A 26,312-nucleotide genomic window follows, 5' to 3' on the forward strand; every position below is an offset into this window, starting at 1 on the left:
TACTGTTGTGTGTGACGTCCTGATAGTGAAATAATGCCAAATTCATTTTTGTTCAATTGAAAGGCTATCTGTCCCATTGGATAGCATGGGAGATACTTTGTAACCTCTTACAAGTATAAAGTCCCATTGGGACAAGATAGACGATTAAAGTTTAGGCTGTCTGAACTCATAATTTAATAACACATATTTTAGTAAAGATTGTTTTTAAATTGTGTGTTTGAAAAATGCCACTTTTGGAAAGTAGGCATTTTCTTGTTTAGCCATTCTGTGTGCCTCTGCCTGTTTGAGGATTGACTGTCTGGATTGGAGTGACAGGGGCTGGAGATGTGCAGTCACTGTAGACAGCCATTGCGCGGGTTTAGGTGTGCCTGGCTCTTCCTGGATGACTCATAGCTGAGCTGAATAGACCATGGCTGCATTTAGAGTAGTAGGAGGAGTTTTCCTTGCACCTAAATAGGGCCTGTCTCCCTTGCACAATGCTGTCTTCACACCATGTGGCCATACTGCACCAGTGAGGACAGAACTGGTTTGGACTGGGCTCAGAGACCCTTGCACAAAGAAGAAGAAAGACCTTAAACCCCAGAGATTTAGATCACTTCTGGACTCAAGAGGAACCTTTGCCAAGGAGAAGAGCTGGCGAGCTGTAAGGAGGAGTACTGCCCCTTTGCTGTGTGCTGTGTGGGCTTGGCCTGCAGTTGCTGCTTCTGCCAAGGAAAGGACAACGACTGGAATTTTGCTGAGAAACCTACATAAAGAAGAATCTCCAAGGTCTTGTGTGTGCTGGCCTCCTGACCTGAAGTCTCCGGGACACAAAGACTTCAACCCCAGCTCCCCTGAACTCTACTGCTGAGAGTTCTGACCTGCTAGGAGGTGCCTGTTCCAGTTTTGAGCTTTTGGAGGTTGTTTGTGCTGTTGGCAGCTGGAAGAAAGCTAAAAGAAGCAAGAAAAGCCATCTCCGACGCTGTCAGCGATGCTGCCGCGATGCCACAACCGGCACTGAGGCCAGGGGCACTGCTCCTGAAGTACACAACGCACCGCCTGGCCAGCTCCGACACCCTTCAATGCCTGCAGTTATCGTCATTCCTGACGCCAGTGTTCGCACCACTACATCACTGCCAGTGCCTCCATCCCATTATTGCGCCACTGATAACTGTCAAGGGTGATTTCACACACTCGCTGACTTCGCATCGCCTCACCGGAACCGACCCCTCACCGCCAACGCAACCGACTTCCCCTGTCCTTGATTTGACACGCCGCCACCTCCCGGACACGATGCCTCGCCTCCCCTGTGGCAGTCAGGGAGCCGGCCTCGGACTCTGCACCAACGCCTCACCTCCACGACACCAGGCAAGGTCATAGACTTCATTTTCCAAGGTACTCTTTGTTTGGGGTCATTGTGACTTTGTGCCCAACACCACGCACCTCGTGGTTGGTGCCGTACTTTGGATTTATTGCTCTCATGAGGTCGTAATAGCACCAGGTGGAGCTTTTTGTTTTCTACAAGCTTAATTTTTGGAAATAACTGTTTTTGAGTGCCATTTTACTACATGTGTGTTGGATTTTTGTCATTTTGGGCTTGTTGAGTTTAGATAAAGATACTTTATTTTTCTAAACAGCCCGGGTGTCTATTTGTGGTGTTATCACTATGTTACTGTGTATTTTGAGTACAAATACTTTACACATTGCCTTTAGGATAAGCCTGTCTGCTCATGCCAAGCTAGCAAGGGGGTGAGCAGGGGTTATCTGGAGTGTATATCCCTCTTGCCCTGACTAGAAGTAAGGGTCCCTACTTGGACAAAAGTGCATACCTCTGCCAATTAGAGACCCCCAGTTCTAACAGAAGCACTCTTGGAAATCACCTTAAGATTGTCTTAGATTACAGAGAGTACTCCTGAGATTTTCTTTATGGTGGATGTCATAAAGTTCGGTAATCTAGCAATGCAAGGAAAATAGACTAATTGTACCTGCTGTTGAGTAGTAAAATAGCCATGATTGGGGTCCAGTTGCCAATTCACGATACTTCAACACGGTTGCCACTGCACTATTGATAGCTACTCCCCAGAATATGACTGTAGTAGATTTCTGACTTTTACAACCTATGCTCAGTGAATCAAGTCTAAAATGAGTGACATACAAATGTAATGGAGCATTCAGATCTAATGGAGTGGTGGGTATGTATTCAGAGTCAAAACAAAGGTTTCAGGAAGAATAAAACACGCCCTAGGAATACAGGTCAAATATTTTGTACGTTGCAAATGTTTCAGCCTACAATATTGGCAAAACATGATTTACAATGAAGAGAACCCACTTCCTGAAGGTTAGTGGCTAATACATAAGTTTCACAATTCATTGAACAACCACATTATCTTGGTTTAAAAAAAACACTGACCTGAGATTCTGTAATCCAGTCTCCATCTGCACCTTTCTCGCCCACTCTTAGTCCAACTAACGACCCAGGCTCTGTTACAGTGATGCTCAGTGACACATTTTCAGCTGGTTTTGCCTGTGCTTTACTCCAAGATAAAGCAACCTATTGGATAACATACATACTAAGTATGAGTGTTATCACAGTTCATTTCACAGCATGTTATCAAAGATCAAGTGAATTTGCACGAAGTTCATGTAGTGGCGGCTGGTGACATTTGAAAGTGGTAAGACATAAAAGTTGGGTATGACTTTTATGTAGCGAGCAAGTTGAATTGACAAATATGGAGTACAGGTGGTCCTTCCCCCAAGAAAATTTTGAAAAAAGATTGGCAAATGGTGCATTTTAAAGCAAATGAATTTAGTGATAAAAGGAATGTTTATAAAGCAGTGGGAGCAAATAGTTTTGAAATATTAAACACAGTAAAAACTGCCTCATATCATACTGCATTAATGCGTTCAACAGTTACTGTAATGTCCATATTGTACAGCAGAACAACTTCAGGCCTTTTAGAGTGTGTGCTTGCCCAGTTTCTTGCACTGCATGCAGCATCAACTTTGGAAAAACAAATTCTAACCAGGCTATGGTAATCACCCTCAGCTGCTGGCTGCAATCAGTCATCTAGAAATATGTGAAGACAGGTCTTTAAATGGGATGAAAAATGCGGGGGCTCCCTTAAACGGAACATGTAAAATACATTTCTGTAATTCCCATAGTGTGCTACCTGGTTTCTTTCTGAGATGTTATTTCACCCAGATATATAACAGAACAAATGGCATACACCTAAACCCTTCCAGTTCTATTCGCTTTGTCAGTTGTTGTTAGCTGTTTAAGATACATGACTAACAACAATGCTTTGTTATAAATAATTAACATGGGAAATGTTTCAATTCTGAAATTGTGAGACTGTGACTTAAATATTATTGAGGCCTCTGGAAGGAGTATTGGCCTTCAGTTATGTGTGCTTTAGTTAGATATGTATGCCCTTTTTCTCTGCACATCTCTCCATCTGCACATCTTCAACCTCATCTCTTTTGCCTTCAGCACCCTCTTTTTACTCTCCCCACGAATGCACTTCCTCGCATCTCTGTCACTTCACCACCCCAAAACATATACTACACTCATTCCCATTTAGGCACTTTATTTTCTTTTACTTTTGCCTTGGAAATATTTTGACATTTGTATACCCACCTCACACACATTGCAATAGAATTTTAATTTCAACTGAAATACATGATCACTGTTCTGTGTGCCCTGCAAACGGGCAACCTACTGACAGGCACTTTGCTTTGCCTTCAGCGCGGAGCTTTCATTCAAAGCCCTCTATAAACATCTGGCACAACCCAAAGTATGCACTATACAAGAGTAATAAGATGCATAAAAAATACAGAAATGCATCATGATGAAATAGCTAACACTCTTGGGGAATGCAAGATTAAGTGAAATAAAAGAGGATCTAAATTGCTGACATGCATTACCTTAACATTTTTAACATTCACTGTTGGTAAATCAATTCATGTTTTTGGTATAAATATTAAGGGCATGAAGATAGGGCCAGTTTTAACACCATAAGTCATGCAACCTCATTCAAGAAACAAGTCAAAGGGTTACTCCTGAATAACCAGTTGCAACAATCGACGTGAAGACACCATAACTAACTGCTTTGTTTCTTGTCAACAACATGGGTCTCTCATGCAATGATGCAATTTGTGTTATTTTACATGTACCACATGTTTGGTTTGCTCTTTTTGTACCCGTGCTTGTTAACTTACTTTATATTTATTATGTATGCTTTTACTTGCCAATCTTTTCTGCTTCTTTGTACACTGCTCTGATACCATTATGGGTCATATTTGCACTATATATATAAAAATAAATAGATAAATGTAACTGTCTTCACTATAAGCACACATTTCTCTCTTTGTGCTTGATTCAGATATTTGGATCAACTTTGCAAGGTAACAAATACCCTGCTGATCTTTTGGATCAATTTTGCGGGGGAAAAAAAACAGCAGCTCGACTTTTAAAGGGGCAGTTACCTGCAGCCAGGGCCTGGGGTGTCACAGTGGGGGAGGTTAGCGTTACCAAGGGTCTCAGCACAATATATATAAAACAAGATTAGCATTATAATACTTGCCATTACCGAGGACAAGGAGCCAAATCACACGTCCTTGCATCCAGTCCTACTATGTGACGAATGGGAAAGGGTGAGATGTATGCCTTTGAATGATGAATGTCTGGCCTCTCACAGGGATGCAGACTCAGATGTCCGAAAACCATGATGCTGATAGCATCATTGGCCTACAGTGTGTATACTACCATAGACTACAATGGCTATCAAGAGCTTTAGAAAGGTAAGCCCTGTTTTGTGCATCACATTGCAGAAAGTTGATTTGCCGTCTGGCTTCCGTCTCCTGTTTCAGAGTGAGGTGGTGCAAGCAGCCAGGTACAGTCAGCACACACTTAAATACGTCGATTTGTTTAGAGATACGATTGCATCTCTAAAAAAATCGATCTATTTAATATTTGTGGAGGTAAACGTAGGAATTTCAGTGGGGTGCAGCCCCAGAGCCCTAATGGAGAAACCACCCCTGAGTCCATATGTTTTTCCATCACTTGAAGGATCGTTTTTTCAACAAATTGGGCCTTCTCTTTTGATTCCCAGTAAGAAGTGGTCACTTTCCAGTTACCTCAGATTATATTCACCTGCACAATGCTTGAAGTTTCGAATTACATTGCTCATTAGCTTCCCAATAACATGGTTCAGGACTCGGGGAATCTCTAGAAAGAGCTGTCCATCTGAAAATGAAACAGGGCGCAACTCTCTATCCAAGATTCAATTCTTGCTCTCTGACAGAAATAAAGCATTTTAGATGCAGCATTTACCATAGGAAAACCAGTTACCGCCCACCACCAATGTAGAAATGTAAATAACGTTCTTTGCAGCTTTATGAGAATTGCACTGTTCACCTCCACTATTCAAACATATAAAAATAGCAAATATGTTTTGTTCACATTTCTAAAGAGATATTTGACAGTGTTTTTTTTTATACCAGGATTTTTCAGTAAGGTATGTCTTCCTAATACAAGTTGTGCTTCTTAACCTTACATTTACCGATAGCAGCTTTTTAATGCAGGTTGTAAAACAAGTCATAAAGCATGTCTGATTTGTGAATTAAAATACAGTCTCTCTCTCCAGACTGACTCACTGGCATCAATAAAGAGTACCTAAGTGCCCATTACCTAATGCTATGACACCAGGTAAGACCACATTTCCTGCACTATTTATGTTGAAAGAAGAGACCCATGCTGCCTCCAGATCCTGCACCTACAAATGTCTAAAGTTCTTCTGATTCAGAACACAGACAGACACTTCCAAATGCTTCTCATCATCCAAGAGAAACAGATCACGGATAACTCTCCACTATTCTCACCCGTCCCCTCCAAAAAGAAGCAACAAGCTTTTCGAACAAGGGCCAGAAAGCACCTGGAAAACAATACTACAGCTCCAATTTACTATACAGCTCCCTCCCTCCAATAACATCTCCACAGGCAAAAACCACATTTCCATTGTGACTACTCAGGCAGAACCCTCTTCCTCACCCACACATTATAGAGACCCTTCCCCAGTCTCATAGTGGCCTCCATCCAATAGAGAGATCAACATTCCAGTGCTCAGCAAGCCGGCAGAGGCACCCAAACACCTTACTTACCACCAGTCTTTTGACTCATCAGCACACTCTAGAAACAGCCAACCTGACCTTTAACCATCTAAGTTGATTCTCAGCCAGCTGGATACCCACACTCTCACCGAGAACAGACTGTCTTGTGAAAAAGCTGAGATGTCGCACAAATGATCTTTATCAATCCTAAACCATTGCAGACACCCCCAGCCTTTGTCTCAAAACTCACAAAACCTATTGTGTACGAATCCTGATTATCGCTCATACACCTTCCCATACATGGGCAGGACCACTCTCAAACAAGGCCATTCATGACCTATTCAACTGCTACAACCCCAAGCCCAAGTCCCATCAAAACACCTGCACCAGTCCCCTGAAAATCTCCAAAATAACAGGTCTAAGAAACCAATGAACAAGCTTACAGAAGTGCCTACAATCTCTCCACCCTCAAGCAAAATGCTTATCTCTTCATTTAAATGCATTTTTCAGTGTTGTAGACCTGCAGCTAAAAACTACAACATTATGGCAGATTTAAGTTTTTGTAAGCATTTTGTAAGTTTGGCATGTAGATGTTTTCTTAGCTGCCATGATGAAACTAACTCCACTCTGTTAAGCACTTCGAAACCCTGCAGGCATCGACCGTGCTCTAAAAAACTAGTAAACAAATACATTGTCATTGCTTCTGGAGCTCTGTCCTACAGTCTTCTTCACATTTCATGGACTAACCACAGCAGAACTGTTATGAACAATAATGTTTATGGACCTAAGTTGCTGGTGGTGGCATCTTTTCAAAGAGATTTGGAGCACACATTGTCTTCCTGTACTGAGATGTCAAAATTAGAATATCCAGTAGGACCCACCATGTGAGCAACTCCACTTCGATGAACGTGCAGTCTATCAGACATTACGTAGAGCTTTTCAAGACAATACAAAAAATGTGTGTGATAGTCATGTTTGATCACTGATACTGATGTGGACTATCTTACATTCAGTAAAGTAGCTAGCAAATAGGCACCAGTTACTATAAGGCACAGACATCAAAGTTGTCAGGAAGTGAAGGAAGTGCGAAAGACACGAAGCTACAGTGGCAAATTAGTAATTGATTCTTTGTTGAAGATTTAAAATTCAGAAAACATGTAGAAACTGTTGCAATTCCTCAATATTTGATCTGGTTTGGATAGAGAGAAGATAGAGGATGAAATAAAGAAAAATGTGTTTTCGAATGTGTATAAATATCGCTAGTTTTATTTTAAGGTCTTTATTAAAAGTGCCCTGGAGGGAGTGGAGATATTATTCCCCCTGATAAAATCTTTAGACCTTTAAAATTGGTGAAAAATATACACAATTTTGTGCTTTCTGCACAGAACTGGCATTTTCCCCCAGCATATCTGAGCAAGCTTTTCCTGCCAATCTGTACTAGGAGAGAACTGAGGGGCTGCAACCTTAATTTAAACAGTTAAATACAGAGTGGTAAATTCCACCCAATTCATAATTTCAAACCCAGTGCAATTAGGGGTAGATGCAGGGGTCGAAATTATCCGGCTCCCATTTAATTAGGGCCTACGTCTTACCTGTAATTTGATGGAGTTGTTCCAAGCAGTCATGGCAATATCTAGAGCAGCGTTTTCTCAGAATGCCAAAGATCTGGCCATTCAATGCATACTCCATCAAAAGGGCAAAGTGCGGTTTTAATGCCCAAAGACAGGTCACCAATGGTGACAAGATCTACTAGTGTGTGTGACACTATCTATCCAACACCCTGGCCACCGCTGTTGAATCTTCATTTGTGTTGCTTTTCCTGTTGCCAACAGAGACCAGCATAAAATATACCAAAGGAAATAGGTTGATTTACGTCATATGAAAGTCTGTTACTAAAGGGTCATAAATGAAAGCCTATTTTTAATTTTCTTGTATTCTAAATCGATTAAAATACAAAACAGGAACAATATTATATGATCTCGCAAAGGGACAGTGATTTAAAAAAATCCCAAAATGTTCAGTAATCATTGCAGCAATAAAATATTGTTTGATGGAAGCAAGGAAGTTATTGAAAAGACAATGTAAGCAAAACACAGACCTAAAAAGAATTATCCTGAAAAAGAAAAATATTTATTCTTGTTTGTATTTTTAAATTAATCATTTCGCCATCATTTGATGTACCTTGTATATGAGAGAAAAATTGACTCAGAAAACAAATATTTTACTTTGTTGCTGCTGGTTAACCTGCCAGGTGGTAGGCCTAAATAATTCCAAGATCATATATATGGGTAGAGGGAAGGAAGAGGTAAATAGCATATGCAGTTTGACAATATATTGGAGAGAAGTCTGTTCACTGCAAGACAGTCACATATTTAATCTCCCAGAGAGAGGTTATGGCATCCCTAGCCTGTTATCCTGCTGTGATGGACAAAACTTACAGAGGTAACCTAGTGGCAACAAGTTAATTATTGCAGAGATCTTTTCACCAAGTACGTGAGATAATTTTCCGCCTACTCCTGATTGTTCGCAATAGTAACAGTCGCACCTTTGTAAGAAGAAAAATCGCAAAATATTTGGAACAACTCCTCTGCAGGATTGTAAACCATCAGAAGTTTGTTGCTATAAAATGTTGTCAAATACGTTTTTTTATATGCTCTCAAGGCCTTCTTAAGTTCTTCTATCGCAGGCAATGAATAATAGCGTAGCCAAAACCTTTCTGCCTTTTGCATCCCATCTTAGCTTCCTTAAGTAAGGGGGCATACCACAGAGCTGTAGGTGTGGCCCGTTTGAGGTCTGGGAGGGAAAGGTACAGAAATGTAAAATTACGACTGCATGATAGGTGGACTACATTTCATTGACAGTAATATGAGACACATACCTTGTTTTTAAGCATTCTTTTGACAGTAAATGACTTGCTGTCAGATATTACATAACCGCTGATGTGAATGTAGTATACGTTGATCACTGCTAGAGGAGCCCATGACACTTCAGGTGTTAAAGTGAAGGTTTGGGTGTCCTTTCTTCCGACAGCTACCACTTGCCCTTTTGATGATACCTATACAGACAAAATAATATCAATGAGATTCACCAAAATATTCAGAGTTAACAAATGATCTTGATCCCTATTCAGCAGCAACAAAAAAATAGCCCATTGATCCAGACGACTGCAACTGCCTCTGTGGCACATTCACATTAATTTCATACAAAAATTCAGGAACTTAAAAGTTGAATTACTTATCTATTGATTAATTTAGTTCATTTTAGGCCCTAATTACGATGTCGGGAGGACTTGAATTGATGTTTTGGTGTGGGAACTGACAGAAATGGGAGTCCCTGTAAATCCGAGCCTGCCACATGTTGCAGAAATTTACAGGTGGGCACCATATGTTCACCCCAGGCCCCCAACCGGAGACTACGAAGGCCCCCAAAGTCACTTCTGACAGGCTTTTAATGTCGGAAAGCCCAACATGAAAAGCCTGTAGGAAACCAACATCATAATCTCGATGGCGGAAATGCCGGCTATAAGGGATTATGTTGAGGTTCCTGGCTGGCCAACGGGCTCCTTGAGCCTGTCAGAAGCCAACCGGAATGACCCGCCAGTATGACTTCCGACCGCTGTAATCATAATTCGACGGTCAGAAGTGAAACCAAGGATATTGGTTGGAAAAGGCTTTATGACCACATCCTAATGAGGCCCTCAGTCTTTTATCACAGTGGAACTTTCTATGCATCTAACTGACTACATGACTGATCTAAATATTGGTATTCTGCCAATTACAACACACATAATTTGGTCCACTAAGGGACAGACCACAATAATGCAAAGTATTTTTCCTGATAGCAGGATACAACACGGGAATCATGCTTCTGAGCTGCGTTGTTTTAGAAAATCCTGATTTTCGAGGACATCGTAAATATCTAAGACATCTAAGAGTTGAATTACAGTAGAAATCCTGCCACTGACCTTTAGATTTAGCCCTTGTTCCAGATAGAGAATTTTCTAGGATTGTTCAGCTCTAAAACAGACCCTCAGTCCTTCACTCCTGTATATTGGCAATCTTTACAGTGAACTGATCTCTTATCTCACGGCTGCAACCTTCGACAAAACAATCTTTCACGGCCATGTCATATAAGTTCGAGACAAAGTTCAGCATACAAAGATGGAATGTGGAGTATTGATTTAAATTGTTTTTTTTTTTAATAGTATTTTTATTAGGTATTTTATACATATACATGACATACATATCATTTGTCTGTCGAGGTCGCCCTTAGGTTACATGGTATTCATGTTAGTATAGTGTTACTTTTAGGGCGGTTCCCCCATTGTTAGCTCATTTCATATAGTGAAGAGAGAGTTCCTAAGGTGGGAGTGTATAGGATAGATTAGAATAAGTTGAGGTAGAAAGATAGGAAAGAAGCGCGATCGCATACTTTTCTCAGAACTTAGGTAGCCCTTTAATTCAGGCCTTAGCCTTGGCGTCTGACTGTATCTGTTTCCTATGGTGGATCATGAGGAACTAGCGCTTTGTCCAGCGCTTCCCATTGACCTCTCGAAGACGCCTTCCACGGCATGTATTGCAGTGCTAGACTGTCTGCTCCTCTAAGGTAAGTAATACAGTTGAGCTAGCTCTTGTAGGATGTTTTTGAGGAGTCTTTCCAGTTGTTTAGCACAAGTTTGACTGCCGCTGTTAGAAGTAGGTCCGGCAGTTCTCTCTCTCCCTCTGTGTGGAGGTCTGTTCGAATGAACGCTGTGATGAGTGAGGCAAAGTTCCTGGTGATTTTGCACTTAAAGACATTGTTTATAAAGTCCATAACCCTATTCTAGGAGATCTTGAGCCTTGGGCATTGGAAGATCAGGTGCTCTAAATCTCCCCTCCCCGTGCCACTGTTCCAGCATGCTGGGTTATCTCTTAGGCCTAGTGTGTGTAGTCGGGCTGGGGTCCAGAAAGTTTTGTGAAGGAGCCATAATTTGGTTTGTGCGAGAACAGGTGTGATTTTATTTTGTGTGGCTGATGCCCATATAGTTTCCCATTCCTGTTCTTTTATAGGGGGTTGTGAGTGTGTGTCCCAGTATCCCTTTGTTTTGTTATTCAGGTTATGTTTGAGCTGTCTTAGTGTTTTATAAATTTTCGGTGCTTGGTGACCTAGTTTGTTTATGTTCTTTACATAATGGAGTATCGAGGGCGTTGTGTCTCTTAGTTTTGATTTCGTTATGGCTGTCTTTATCTTTAGAAACCTGTACAGGTCTAGGTCTTCAATTCAGCGAATGTGATTGGCGCCTTTCCCTTTTCTAGTTGGTGCGGGTGTGAGATGCCTTTCTCTATCCAGGTGTCGAATCTTATGGTTTTCCCCCTGTATTTAAGGTTGTTGTTCCCCCAGATCGCTTCTAATTTTGATCCTTTGATGCTGACCTCCATTCTACTGTCGAGTTTTAGCAGTGCTATTTTGGTGTTCCTCAGTATGGTGTTGTGTGCGTGTGGGTATGTGTTTGCTGTTAGCAGGGCTAGTGGGTTTAGGTTGTTCAGAATGGACTTTTCTACTTGGTATCATACCGGTGTGTATTCCGGTGTTTGAACTACCCACTGTATGCCTTGTTTGGCAATGAAGGCAAGTTGGAAGAGCTTGAAATCTGCCAGGTTCACCCCTCCTTGTGTTTTCGGTAATCTTAGTTTTTTTATGCTTATCCTCGCTTTCTTATCCCTCCACAGGAATCTGGTGCACAGTCCATCTACCCTTTGTTGGAAATCATCCGTTAGGAAGATGGGGATCATCCCCGATAGATAGTTTACCAGGGGTGTGATCATCATTTTTAGTGTTTCGATTCGTCCCCACCATGTCATACATTTTGGTGACCAGTCCTCTAGTTGTTTCTTTATCTTTATCAGTAGAAGTTTCTCATTGTGTCGTATTGTGGTTGGTAGGTTACTACCAAATAGTATACCCAAGTATTTGATATAGTTGGTCTGCCAGGTCAGCCCTGAGTCTCCCAGGACGTCTCTGGAGCAGAAGATATTCAGCGGCTTGCACTCAGATTTGTCAGTGTTAAGCTTGTACCCTGAATGTTCCGAGTATTTTTTTATTGTGGACATTAGTGCTACTATTGATGTCTGGGGTTGCTCTGTCATTATCAGGATATCGTCTGCGTAGGCTGCCAGTTTTACGTTCATTCCACTAAAGTTTATCCCCTTGATATTTTCATTTACTTTTATGTCCCTAAGGAGAGGTTCTAGTGCTAGGAGGAAGAGTGACGGTGAGAGTGGGCACCCTTGTCTGGTCCCTTGTTGTAGTGTAAATGTGTCTGAGAGTGAGCCATTTATCGCGATGCGGGCCGTGGGAGACTGGTATTGAGCCATTGACATTCTGATAAAATCTTTCCCCAATTTGAAACTGTACATGCATTGTTCTAGGAAAGCCCACAACACTTTGTCGAAGGCTTTCTCTGCATCTAATGCTATGGCTACTGCCGGTGTCTGGCTCCCTGAGACTTGTTCCAGTACGTGGCAGAATAGCCGTGTGTTGTCGCTTGCCATTCGGTTTTGCATGAATCCCACTTGGGTGTTGCTTACAATTTTTGGCAGGAGCTGGTTCAGTCTGGCCGCTAGTATTTTGGCATATATTTTGCAGTCGGCATTGATAAGTAATATGGGCCTATAGTTCCCCGGGTGTTGGTGGTCTTTACCTTCCTTCGGTATTACGATTATTGTCGCCTCTGTCATTGACATTGGGACCACCCCGGACGAAGCAGTATGATTGAATACTTTTTTCAAGGTTGGGGATAGTTGGGGAAGGAAGGCTTTATAGAAGTCGGCTGTGAAGCCATCTGGGCCCGAGGCCTTATTTTTTTTTAGCGCTTTGACTGCCATTTCTATTTCCGTGGAGTTGATTTCCTGTCCTAGTCTTGCAGTGTCAGCTTGATCTAGTTTTGGTAGTTTGAGCCTCTCTAGGAATTTTTTGCAGAGCTCCTTGTCGAGCGTCTTTTGGTTCCTATAGAGTTCTTCATAGAAGTCTTTGAATGTCTTGAGTATCTCTTTGTGTCTTGTGTGTGATTTGCTGTGTTGATCTGTAATTGATGTGATCGCTACCTGGTTACGCTTGTATTTTAGGTATGATGCTAACAGTTTCCCTGCGCTGTTCGACTCGCAGAGGTTGAGTGCCTTGCATTTGTCGAACCACATGCCTGCTCTCTTGCTTATGATCTTGTTATATGCGTACTTCTGTTGTGTTAGTGCGTAGAGTTTTGTGTTGTCTTGAGTGTTTATATGTTCTAGTTCTAGCTTTTTAATATCCTTCTCAAGCTGTGTTAGTTGGAGTTTTGTTTTCTTGTTTATTCTTGCATTGATGCTTATTAGTTTCCCTCTGATGGTTGCCTTTAGTGCCTCCCATAGGGTGTTGGTGCTCACCTTACTATTGTCATTATGGGCTATGTAGTCCACTATGGCCTGCCCAATTTCTTTTTTGTTGCCAGGGTCTCTGATGGTGTCACTCCTAAAGCGCCATCTTTTCGGGGTTGTTTCGTTGTGTGTGCCGCTGAGTTTTAGACTAATGGCTGAATGATCAGAGACCAGTCTTGGTTCGATAGTCGACTCTTCGATCATGTGTGTGTGGGTCCCTGAGATTAGGATGTAGTCTATCCTCGTGTATAACTTGTGAGGGTTGGAGTAGAAGGTGTAGTCTCTTTCGGTTGGGTGTTATAACCTCCATGCATCTTTAAGGTTGAATTTAGAGCATACATTTAGTAGTGCTGTGTGGGACCTGGTGGGTTGAAATTTGCAAGTGGATTGCCTGTCTATTAGAGGGTCTAATGGTAAATTGAGATCCCCTGCCACGATAATGATTTCATCTTGTGGCAGTTTGTCTAGGGAGTCGGATACCTCTGTCCAGAATGAGTGGTCGTCTATGTTTGGGCCATATATGTTTGCTATGCGCAGTTTTTCTTCTCCTCTGGCTAGGGTCGTTACTAGCAGTCTGCCCTTTTTATCCTGTGTGTGCGATACTATTGCTAGGCTCGATCTCCTAGATACTAGGGTCAGCACTCCTCTTTTCTTGTTAACTGCAGGTGAGCTTGCACTCTGCGCTATCCATTTGTCTCTGATTAGTTTGGCGTCTTCCTCCTCTAGTTTCGTTTCTTGTAACAGGACTTCATCGCTCTTGGTTTTTGTTAGGTAATTTAGTATTTTCTTGCGTTTAATGGGGTGGTTAAGGCCCTTGACGTTGAGTGATGTTATTTTAAGGTCTGTGGTTAGTGTGAGAGTTTTGTTACCGGTCATCTAAATCCCTGTGGCGCGGCACTCTAAGTTGTCTAATCTCCAAAGACCCTGGGTTTGCTTGTGTCTCCGCCCCCGCTTTATTTTTCCTACAGCTGCACGGGCTAGTACATTGGTCTTCATTTGAGTATGTGTCGTTTGGGAAAAGGGAAGGATGAAAGAAGAAAAGAGTGAGTACCTGAGAAGTACTAGCTTTAAGATCCCTCCCCCTCTGTCCCCCCCCTCCCTCCTCTCCCCCTTCTTCATTAGGATACGGAAGGTGCGATGGCAGGATCGCCTTTTTGCCTCCCGGAGCTTGTTGTCTCGTCGTTCCTCGATGTTGCACTCTTTTTGTTGTGGGATCGGTCATGAGGTAGCAGATAGCGGTTCTTGAGGTAGATGAGGTAGATGTGTTGCGCATTGTCTTTGGCATTGTCTTTGTCTTTGTTTATCGTTCTCGTTGCTTTTACTTTTACTCTTACTCTTAGTTTACCTGATGTCTCCATCATTGTTGTGTTCTGGGGAAGGGCCTCTCTTTGCTGAGCACTGTAGAGCTGTGTCCATGGGTAGTGACATTGGGCCCTCTAGGTATTTGTGCAGTTCATGTGGATCCGTGAAGATGTGATTTTTCCCTTTGTCTATTATTTTGAATCTTGTAGGGGCAATGAACGAAAATTGAATGTTCCTGTGTTTAAGTTTCTGGCGAAGAGCGAGGAATCCTTTCCTTGTGTCCACTGTGGGCTTTGAGTAGTCTTGGGTTAGGATGATTCTGTGGCCCTTCCAGTTGATCTGTTGGTTTTTCCTGGCGTAGTTAAAAATGTCCTCCGTGTGTTGTGATCTCAGGGGCTTGCATATGATGGGTCTTGCATACCGGGAAGTCTGTGTTTTGGCAGCCGGTATTCTGAATGCTTTATCTAGCTCAAATTGGCGGTTGAACTTTAGGTTGGTGAGTTTTGGTATCAGGTCCTCCAGGAATGCGGAGCAAGAGCCTGCCATATCATCTGCACCTTCTGGGATTCCGAGTATTCGAATGTTCCCCCTTCAGTTTTTATCTTCCATCTCCGCTGCTTACTTCTGCAGAGCAGTCGTGATTTCCGTTAATGATCTTACTTTTTAACCATGACATGTCCTGCATCTTCCGTGTCGCAAATTCTCTGCTCCGCCGCTGCTAGTCTGATGTTCACCGAATTCAGGTCTGCTCTAACCGCCGTAATCTCTAATTGGATTTTTTCAGTGGTGAGCTTGGTTGACTTCGCCAAGTCGTGCACCTCTGCTAGTTTCTTAAATATTGTTTCTAGCGTGCTATTTATGTCTGGCCTCTGTTTGATTGGTGAGTCCGATGTCTGTGGTTCGCCCTTACTTTTCTTCTGTTGCTGGTGTAGCCTGGTTTCCCTGTCCGCCATGTTTGTCTGTTTGTCTGTCGTCTGTTGTTGCCTATGCCTCTCTCTTGCGTCTTTGGTCCCCCTTGTCTCGTGTGCTTGACCTGCGTTGCTTAGCTCTGTCCTTCTTACTTTTTACGGCCCAGGGTGTAGTATGTGTTGGCTCTCTTTGAGCGTTATTCTTTCTGATTTGTTGGTTATCCTGTTTTTTTCGGCTCTCCTGTTTCTTCCCTGCCTCCTGTCCCCTCTGCACTGTGATGCTTAATTCCTGGGGTACGCCCCAAAGACTCTTATATTGTCCGCTCTAGCCTGAGCACTGTGGCTCCTATGTTCCTTATCTGTTGTAGTGCTTCGTGGGAAGTCAGGGGGGTCGGTGGTACTGTGCCCGCGGTGGGGTGCAAGAGGTCGGGCTGGTTAAGCTCTCCCACTTTCTCCTCTGTTATGCTTGCTTGTTTGGTAGGATTTGGCCAACACTCAGCTTTTGTTCTCCTCTTTACTTTCACTTCTTTCCGCTCTATTCCGCTGCATTGTCCAATCTTTTCTCCCCCTTTTTCGTTCCATTCGCTACCTCCGATGACTCCCCTTCCTTTCTTCGCCGTCCCGCTGTTCTGGCTATGGGGTGGGGGCTCTCTATTCCAGTGTTTTGTGTGTGGGGGGGGAACTCTCGAAAGCAGCGCTGTTTTTTGTTATTGCTGGCGCTTTTAGTTTCCTTTTGGTTTCCTTTTCTGTGCAATTGTGTCTTTTATACCCCCTCCACTCCGTAGTGTGTCCATAGTGTGTACGGTTCCGGCAGCCTCCCGCTTTGAGGTGGCCTTGAGGTGAGAGGCAGGAGCGGCCGGTGTCTTCTCCATCGCGTGCGTCCCCGGCAGCCTCCCGCTATTCTGGCGGTGGAGCGGCGATGCAGAGGCAGGAATGGGGGATATCGCTGTACGCGTAACCGTTGTGATTCCCTATATCGGGTGATTTGCTATCGTTGCGTCTTTTGGATCCCTTTCTCTGCACTTATGCCCATTCTTTTTCTCCCCTCTTCAGTTTCTCCCCCTGATACCTCCGATGACTCCCCTTCCTCTCCGCAACGTGTGCGTGTGTATCGGCAGCCTCCCGCTAATCTGACTGCAGAGCGGTGACTCAGAGGAAAGAGCGGGGATATCGCTGTGCGCTGTGTGGGGGGGGCTCTCCGAGCCGTGCTACTTTTTTGTTTTGGCGTTTGGCTCGCCCGCTTCCCCCCGCTCACCGCTCACCTCTGGTGACTGCGTGATGGTCTTTTTTCCTCACCACTCGTTCTTCTCGTAGGCTGTGTATTTTGAGTGCCGCCTTTAGTTTCACTTTCTCCCGTTGTTTTCTTTGGGCGCCATCTTGGATACCTCAGTCCTCCATCCGTGTTCTTGGCTTAGTTTTTCATTTCTTGGCATTTTGGGGCGAGCATACCTCTCCGCAATGGTAACACTCTGTGGTGCGCGCGTTCCGACCTCCCGCGTTGCGTTTCTTTTTCTTGGCGGATTGGTGCTCATCGGGGTAAACTCCCTTCGCTTGCTCCGCTACGGCGCATCGGCAGGATCAGGCAGCCATTAGCTCTGCCGTCCAAGCCACACCCCCCGATTTAAATTGTTTCTATCCTATTTTTTATCAAATAAGTTCAAATGAAGCAGCACCAGGTGAGTCTCCTGGATCTAGAAAGTAAGAGAAATTAAACTCCTTTAAAATGTGCAGGATGGTATGAGTAGAATGTAGACCAACATATGTGCTAGATGTAAGTTCAATGAGCAGTTTTAGATTCAGTTTGAAATATGGTGCCTATACAGTTATTTGTTTCAGGTATTTATAGAGTACTTTGCACATGACCAGAACAATAGATATGCAGAAAAAGGAAGGGAGTTACAAGACTTAGAAAAGGAGGGCCTAGAGGAAAGGGTAATGATAGACTTTGTAGTGAAAAGACTCCTGCTCTCAAATGTTAGGTAGCCTTTGCTCAGTGCACTTATGCCAGTTACTTTGACTTTTGCCACTTCTATGTACAGAGTTGGGCTGTTATATATTTTACCCAGCGATCCTTCGTTGGAAGGAAATGAGGCAGGTGAGGTAATGATTAATCCTGCCTGTGCATAATGTGTGAGCATTTTCACATAGCATGGAAGGTTTAAGCTTTACACATTACAGCACTTGTGACATGTTAAATGACATTATTGATAACATCACTGATAACCTCTCAAATGACATTGTTAATAACATGACTGATGAGATCCTCTAAACGAGCCGCACACACCTACCGTCATTTGCTGGGGCACCCTACTCGGAGTGCCCTTCTGCCCCAGCCGGGACCTGAGGAACACCAGGAGCCAAACCCAGAAACACCGGTGGGACTACATTTCCCAGAGTCCCTAGCACACTGAGAACGCGCTAAAAGGAAGACGCCGGCCCGTGGTGCCTTGTAGCCACACACACCTACTGTCATTTGCTGGGTCGCCCTACTCGGAGTGCCCTTCTGCTGTAGCCGGTACCGGAGGAACGCCAGGAGCCAAACCCGAAAACACCGGTGGGACTACATTTCCCAGACTCCCTAGCACACTGAGAACGTGCTAAAAGGAAGACGCTGGCCCGTGGTGCCTTGTAGCCACACACACCTACTGTCATTTGCTGGGTCGCCCTACTCGGAGTGCCCTTCTGCCGCAGCCGGGATCGGAGGAACGCCAGGAGCCAAACCCGGAAACACTGGTGGGACTACATTTCCCAGAGTCCCTAGCACACTGAGAACGCGCTAGAAGGAAGACGCCGGTCCGCGGCGCCTTGTAGCCGCACCCACTTACTGTCATTTGCTGGGTCGCCCTACTCTCAGTTCCCTTCTGCCGCAGCCGGGATCGGAGGAACGCCAGGAGCCAAACCCAGAAACACCGGTGGGACTACATTTCCCAGAGTCCCTAGCGCACTGAGAATGCGCTAAAAGGAAGGCGCCGGTCCACGGCGCCTTGTAGCTGCACACACCTACTGTCATTTGCTGGGTTGTCCTACTCGGAGTGCCCTTCTGCCGTAGCCGGTACCGGAGGAATGGCAGGAGCCAAACCCGGAAACACCGGTGGGACTACATTTCCCAGAGTCCCTAGCACACTGAGAACGCGCTAAAAGGAAGAAGCCGGTCCGCGGTGCCTTTTAGCCGCACACACTTACTGCCATTTGCTGGGTCGCCCTACTCTCAGTGCCCATCTGCCGCAGCCGGGATCGGAGGAACGCCAAGAGCCAAACCCAGAAACACCGGTGGAACTACATTTCTCAGAGTCCCTAGAGCACTGAGATCGCGCTAAAAGGAAGATGCCGGCCCATGGTGCGGGACGTGCACGGGGAAGTGCCAGGGCCATGGGCGGGTCCGTCCACGCCCAGAGGAGGCAGGGCCGGGCCACCCTCATAACTCCCGGTTCTCAGACTTAAGGTAGTATTATTCTCTTTATTCCTTTCTTTACACCCTTTTATAACCATGGTGAGACGGAAGGTTCCTGTGGAGAAACCTGGGGGAGGGATTGTGGCAACTCTTGATGCGTTAAGGCAGCGAGCGTCCTCTCGCAAGAAATAGAGCTGACAGAGAGACGCAAGTCTATGGAACCTCTCCTCCTTATGAACAGATCGCCTCCAGGAAGCACTGTTGAGATTGCTCCTTTTACCCCCAGCTCACAAACGTCAATATTCGCCGATCTCCCGCCCGGCCAATGGGAGCCATTACTAATCACTCAATCGCCAAACACTTCATACTTGGGGGATAATGAACCTGTTCCCAGCACTAGCGCAGCAATCGATCCCCCTCCAGAGCAACCTAGGGAACGCTGAACTGCTAAACCTAAACAGCCTAAAACTGTAAGAGTAACCAAACCCAGGGCAGTCCATGCCAAGACAGCTAGAGTGGACATTGTGACAGCACCGATGCCACCAACCACAAGCACCTTGACGTGAGAGTTAATACTGGACGACGCTTTTTGGGCAGAAGTCACTGAATTAATAACCACTCTTCTTGACCCCACCCTCCTCAAACTGACCAAGATCGAAGAGAAGCTAGATGGACTTGAGTCCCAAAACGCACTCGTACCAACATTATAAGTGGCCCAGACCCATCCAGGCATGAACAAGCCACAAATTAATGCCCGTGCTGTTGGGGATGCAATTGTTTTATCGCCCTTGAGCATTCCTCCTAGCACATCCGAAACGGATGATCTGGCCCCCTCAGTCCATGATCAAATTCATATTCAACCGATGGCCCAACCATCATCACTCAGGGATAATGGAGACATGGCACATCAGACACATCAGGCGCCCGAGGGCCGGGGTAATCAAGAACGGCACCTCACTCACTAGGATTAGACCATCTCCCTGTGGAAATGGCGGACAATAACCCACAACATCGGCTCCCCCTTCCATTGGCAGTTTCCCCTTTAGTGCTGGTTCTGGCCTATGTCCCTCTTTTTCGAGACAATCAGCAGGAATCCACCCCGCAGCTAATGGACGAATGCCTGCATTGGCTATCTATTCAGCCTATGGACTGGGGAATGGGGATCCATTATTTAGCCAATAAAATCATTATGGCCAGGGGGGTGTGGTGGGTGGGAAACTCAACGAAAACTCTCTCAGGGGACTGTGCAGTGGTAAACTTCAACAATCCCCATACTGGCACTTTTCTCCTCAGAAACTTTGAAAGATCTCATCCTAGGAACACTCAGATCATTCCTTTAGCATTGGAGCATTTTTACAAACAGGGCCCAACTTCAGGAATTAAACTGAGGGGTAGGTTAAGATTAGGCCAGCCCATGTCACGACATATAGAGCGCCCAATTATTGTACCGGGGGTCGGGCTCTATAACAGATTTGCCCCCCTCACTGACTTGGAAGCTTGCGATTGACCATCAACACCTACCTATCCATCATCCTCAACGTTGGCCAACTCTGCCTCTATCACGCAGATTCCATCGTCCCCCCTTTCCCCCCAGGAAATCGGGAAAGAAACAGGATAAGTTTAGTCACATGGAATGTGACGGGAATCACCTCAAAAGTAGGAAACGAAGAGTGGCTTAACCATTGGCAAACAATGGACATTATCTGCTTCCTAGAAACCTGGGCTAAGGACCCAGTTTTTTTCCCGTGTTATCGCACCATTCACACACCTGCTGTTCCTTCGGCATCAGGCAGAGCTAAGGGCGGTTTATTAACCCTAGTTTCCAATACACTCACGATTCAAGTTAAACAGCTGGGCCCCCAGAATAATTTATTTCAAATTCTCCAACTGGAATTTACAAACGTTGGGCAGTGGATATTAATTAACTTTTATAATAATGCTTTTGGGGAATATGAGACGAGTGGTAGATGATTTAAATAACGAACTACGACTAATTAACTTACAAACACAGAGAGGTTTGCCTGGCATAATTTGGTCAGGGGACTTTAATACCCACCTGTGCAAGTATGACGAGGTCAGTGTGTGTGGGATGGGCGATATGTATGGCAACCGCCTTTTACATTTCACACATAATGAATATGGCAATACGCTTAACAGGTTATTATACACAAGGCATCTGATCGGAATTAAGGGAGAAGGCCTGGGATGACCTTGAACAAGCTACAAGCTCACGCAATAGTAGGGAATTCTGGAAGGTCATTGGTGCCCCATATTTTAAAGACACGCATCTAGAGGAAGATGCATGGATAGGGCATTTTGAAAGCATCTTTGCACGACAATCCCCTCTTAAGCTCCCTCAACTTGATTCTCCACCGCCCACCAAAGGTACCCTGACTTTCTTGCTCTACGAAGTGAGAAAAGGACTGGAAGCCTGTGTTCAAGGGAAAGCCCTAGGACCAGATGGGCTCCCAATTGACCTCTTCCAGGCCAACTACAATCTGTGGGTTCCTTTAATAACAAATGTCTTTAACTGTATAGCAGTAGAGGGTCCTCGACCATCTTGGAACCACAGTGTAATAGTTCCAATTTTCAAGAAGGGAGACAGGGTCTGTCCCAAAAACTATAGGCCCATCTCCCTCCTGGACTCAACGGCCAAACCTATGGGCCGGCAGTTACTAGCCAGGCTGGAGGAGTAGGCACAGGATCGTAACATTTTAATGCAGACGCAATACGGATTCCAGACGGGCAGGGGGACAGTGGACCAATGTTTGAACCTCTCGCTTTGTATAGACAAGTACACGAAGGGCAAAGGTGGATAAATAAATATGGCCTTCAGCGACTTGTCAGCGACCTTTGATTGATTGTGGCCTATGATGGAGGGTATGGGGATCGATCCGCTGATCATTTGCTTTATTCGTCAGCTGTACGCCAACGCCACTGCCTCTGTGAGGTATGGCAGAAATGGGGAATGCACGCACTCATTTAAGATCAAGAAAGGCGTCAGACAGGGATGTGTCCTTACCCCATTTCTTTTTTCCATCCATACCAACGGGGTGGAGGTGGCCCTGTCTGGCCTCTCTTTAGGCGTGCCAAAATTTGATAACATCTGACTCCCAATCTTGGCTGACGATGCGGTTTTGATTGCAAGGACAGGGGTAGCTCTCCAAAATCTTATATCGTCATACACCTCATTTATGGCTTCATTAGACCTTAGAGTGAATTAATCTAAATCATTCATCATTATAGCTGGAGCCTCCAGAGGTGCGAAAGCACTGTACTTTCATCTAGCCTCAAAGAAAATCGAGGTGGTTGACTCCTTCCCATACCTGGGAATCTTGTTTGACAGCAAGCAATCCTGGAATAATCTGGTGGCAGCAAGAGCCTTGGGCATGGAAAGAGGTCTCCAAGCTATAAAAGGGTTTGTTAAAAAACTAGAGCCAGCCCTTTGGACACAATCAAAAACATATACCAAGCCAAAACAAAGGCGGCGGCAACCTATGGGGCGGGAGTTTGGGGAATGACCCAAATCGACCAATTACAGAAAGTGGAAGACACCTTCTTTAAGTCAAGGGTTTTGCTTCCACTCTCAAACTTCAACTATATCTTACATCTTGAATTGGGTCTTCCATACTTGTTCGACTCTATTAGATTAGCACCCATCCTGCTGTGGCTCTCGATTTGGCGTAGGGATACTGTCAACTTAACCCAAAGCATACTTGGTGACTGCCTGAGGCTAGCTTAGATACGTGGAGGCGGAATTAACTGCAATTGGGCAGAGAGAACTATTTAGGACCCCCCATCATGTAGCAAGGTATCTAAGTGGAAAATAACCTAGTTATACTTGCAGAAGGCCAACTTTGATTGTTGGGAAAAGAATAGGCATCTACAAATGTTCACAGTCTACGAAAAAATCACGCCAAGACCTGGGGAAGGCTATTTCTACCTCTCCTCCGTCACTGTAGCAAAACACAGATTCATCCTGCTGTGCTTTCACCTGAATCTTATCCCCATGATGTTCGGGTTTCCAGAGAAGAGTTTCAAGCACTCAGACCTGGGCCCCTGCCACTGCGATCATGACTCTCCCAGTCCTGTTGTGTGTAGATTTAGATTCCGTATATAGGTTTCCTGATTTATGCCCTTATGTAGGTACAATTCATATTGCCCTTATTTAGGCATAGAAAATCCAGCCCTTATTTAGGAATTGTCCATGCTAACCAAATACAGGCATGGTCGCCTACATCCATCCATCCACGTCACAACGAGTTCTTGGAAAACTGGACTCTTAAGCCTTTAGGAATTTCCCTTGCTTGGATATTGATTTCTCCAAGAACTCATTTAGTATGCATGAACATCTATTCCTTAGAGGTTCATTCATGACGTTCCGATGCCCGACTTCTACGTCAATACAGGCATTCCCAAACACCTTCAAGGTATAAATATACCTGCACTTGCCCTGGCAAACCATGGTTCCGGCACGATCCAGCTCGACTGCCTACTTGCGGTTCGCCACGGCAAGTTTGGAAGGAAATCGAGTTCCAGCCTGACGCACTGACCAGACGCTGTTATCCTCTTGGCAGATAATCCAGCTCCAGTGTTTCTGACTCCCCTTGCGGGGTGTTAGAAAGCGAGTCCCAGAAAAGAGATTCCAACCTCGCACATTCTAAGGTATGGAGCAGACTAGCACTTAGAGAAACTTTTGGCAACTCTTGGCAAAACTAAAACTATAGCTATAGTTAGCTATACTTTAGAAAACAGCACCTACTTCTTACCTCGTACTACACTTAGGTTAGGTACACTGGGGTAGAACTATTTAGAAGCATCAGATGAGTATCCACATTTTAGCCTGTGTTATTTATGTATGTATTTTAATTAATATATGTCATAGCTACAAACCATGCTAGTGCAGTATTGTTTTATCTTACTGCTAACTCTGTACATATTGTACTTCGCAGCCTGTCTTCCAACTGTAGCAGTTCATATCTCTTGCTTGAGAAATAAGACTGTTCAATAAACCCTTATTATTGAAACGCCCGTCTCTCTATTTCTGTGCAACTCTGTAGAAATGAAGCATGCACGATTGACTGAGTGGAACTGTTAACTATTGTTTCCATGGTTCTGAGATTGTTCCGACTCTAAGTGAAACAAAGTTGTCATTTTTATGCGGTTGTCAGAAAGTAATCCCTTCTTGTATATTCGAGAAGTTTCTAGTGACCTCTGAGTTAGCTGGCACACGCAAGTAATTAAGTTTAATGTACTCGATAGAGACATACTGACCTCAGTCCTATGTCAATTCTATAGTGTATATTATTCCAACGCGCAGAGCATATCAGGGATATAGGAACTACACTACAGTCCGACCTACACCTGGTACTGTTTTGTGAGCTTTATTGCACTGAAAGAGAAAGGTTCCTCCTTCCAATTCTAAGGCGTCAAAAGTTTATGCAATGCCGGGTGGCACTGCACTTTTAAAAAGCTCTCTCGAATCCCCATGTTTGTTTTATGGTAGCATCTTTTCTGTGGGCCTGTTGGAGAAATAGAAGGGTGAGGAGTTTGGCGCTCTAAACTTCAGTAGTGATGGATTAAGAACGCACATGTAATTATGGTTTTTAATGAGGCACTTAAAAGTCTAATAAGTTTTTTTAAACGTTTCTGGTTTTTATGAAATCTGTTTTTATTATGGTCAATTTTTGTGAAACTGTGCTGTTATGATCTGTTTGTAAATAGATCGAATAAAGATTTAATGAAATGAGCCAAAGGGGATGAACTATTTTTTGGAAAGCTATGTGCAGATTTATCAGCTGGTGACAATATTATTAATGAAGCAAAAATTCTCTGATGATGGAAAGTCTGATCTAACTATAACTACTCTGGTGCTGGCACAGCCAGTGCAATATATTAATATAAGCATTGTTAGATCTGGGGGTCTCTAGTTGGCAGGGTAGGTACCACTGTCCAAGTAGGGACCCTTGCTTCTAGTCAGGGAAAGGGGGATACACTGTTAACATAACCCCTGCTCACCCTCTAGGTAGCTTGGCCTGAGCAGTCTAGGCTATCAAAGGCAACGTGTAAAGTATTTGTACCAACACTCACAGTAACACAGTGAAAACACCACAGATTTACTCCACACCAGTTTTAGAAAAATAAGGTATCTTTACTAAAAACTTCACAAGACCAAATACTACAGAAAAACCAACATACAATTAAAAAGGTTACTTTAAAGATAGTTCAAGAGTTTGCAGAAAGTACTCCAGGATGTAAAAATCAGTGTCCTGCACAATGCGACTCTCAATGCACAAAATGCGACACTCTCGTGCCCAACAGTACCTGTAGTTGCGTTAAGGTTCCCAAAAGCTATAACAATGAAGATGGCAAAGGCAATGCGATACTCCTGAGACCTTGGGAGGCTTTGCAGCAGCCCTGCTTCACGCAGCAGAGGTGGATGCACCGGCTCCGATCTGTAGGGGGAGGATGCGATGACTTTGGCTTTCGTTGCGTAGGTTTCTTAGGAGGAAGCTTCACGCACAGGTACGATGCGACAATCTTCGGTGCGGCGCGGTGCGCGGCGCAGCGCTGACTTCTGGCGCCGCAACCCTCGATGCGTCACGGGACGGGACTCTGCGTCGACACACGCAGCGACTGGATACTTTCACGCACCGGCAGTGGTGCGGCCCGCAAACTGGTTCTGCGACGACCCTCGCAGCGTCAGGAATCTTCATGCAACGGGACGATGCTCGACGCACTCGGCGATGCGGGGACTCCGGGTGCTGCGATGACGCCGCGATGAAATTCTCCTCGCACTCTCGCTCTTGCGACTCGCAATCGGATGATGCGTTGGGGACCAGTTACTTTTGTTCACGCTTCTGCTTTCCAGCTCCCAAACACAGCAAAACGACCCCCTGAGGCCCCAAGACTAAGCAAGCACTCCAAGGCCGGTCAGAACTCCCTCAGCAGAGTTCCAGGGGAGCTGGTGGTGAAGTCCTTTTGTTCCTGGGACTTCTTAACAGGGAGCCAGCTCTTCTCAGGCCCTTGGAGATCAGACTCAAAAGAAGGGGACACAGCAAAGTCCTTCCCCTCTCCTTGGCAGCAAAGCAAAACAGCAAGCAGGCAGTTTTCTCCTCTTCAGTTCCTTCCAGCTTTCAACTTGGCAGAGGTTCCTTCCTAGTTCCACAGTGATCTAAAGTTTAGGTGTCTGGGGTCCTCTTCTTATACCCCTTCAAGTCTTTGTCCCTCTTT

General features: G+C 44.6%; 1 protein-coding gene across 1 annotated transcript in view; it reads right to left on the reverse strand.

The window, feature by feature from the left end:
- The window catches only part of LOC146817362 (CD109 antigen-like), a 469,596-nt gene that overhangs the window by 156,128 nt on the left and 287,156 nt on the right, over positions 1–26,312 (reverse strand). The window contains exons 14-15 of the mRNA XM_085610954.1: positions 8,966–9,142; positions 2,390–2,530 (exon numbers count right to left, since the gene is read on the reverse strand). Coding sequence (XP_085467080.1) covers positions 2,390–2,530; positions 8,966–9,142 — 318 coding nt within the window. The remainder of the gene's footprint in view (positions 1–2,389; positions 2,531–8,965; positions 9,143–26,312) is intronic.

The sequence above is a fragment of the Triturus cristatus genome, chromosome 6 (assembly GCF_964204655.1).
Source record: "Triturus cristatus chromosome 6, aTriCri1.1, whole genome shotgun sequence".
NCBI classification, from domain to species: Eukaryota; Metazoa; Chordata; class Amphibia; order Caudata; family Salamandridae; genus Triturus; species Triturus cristatus.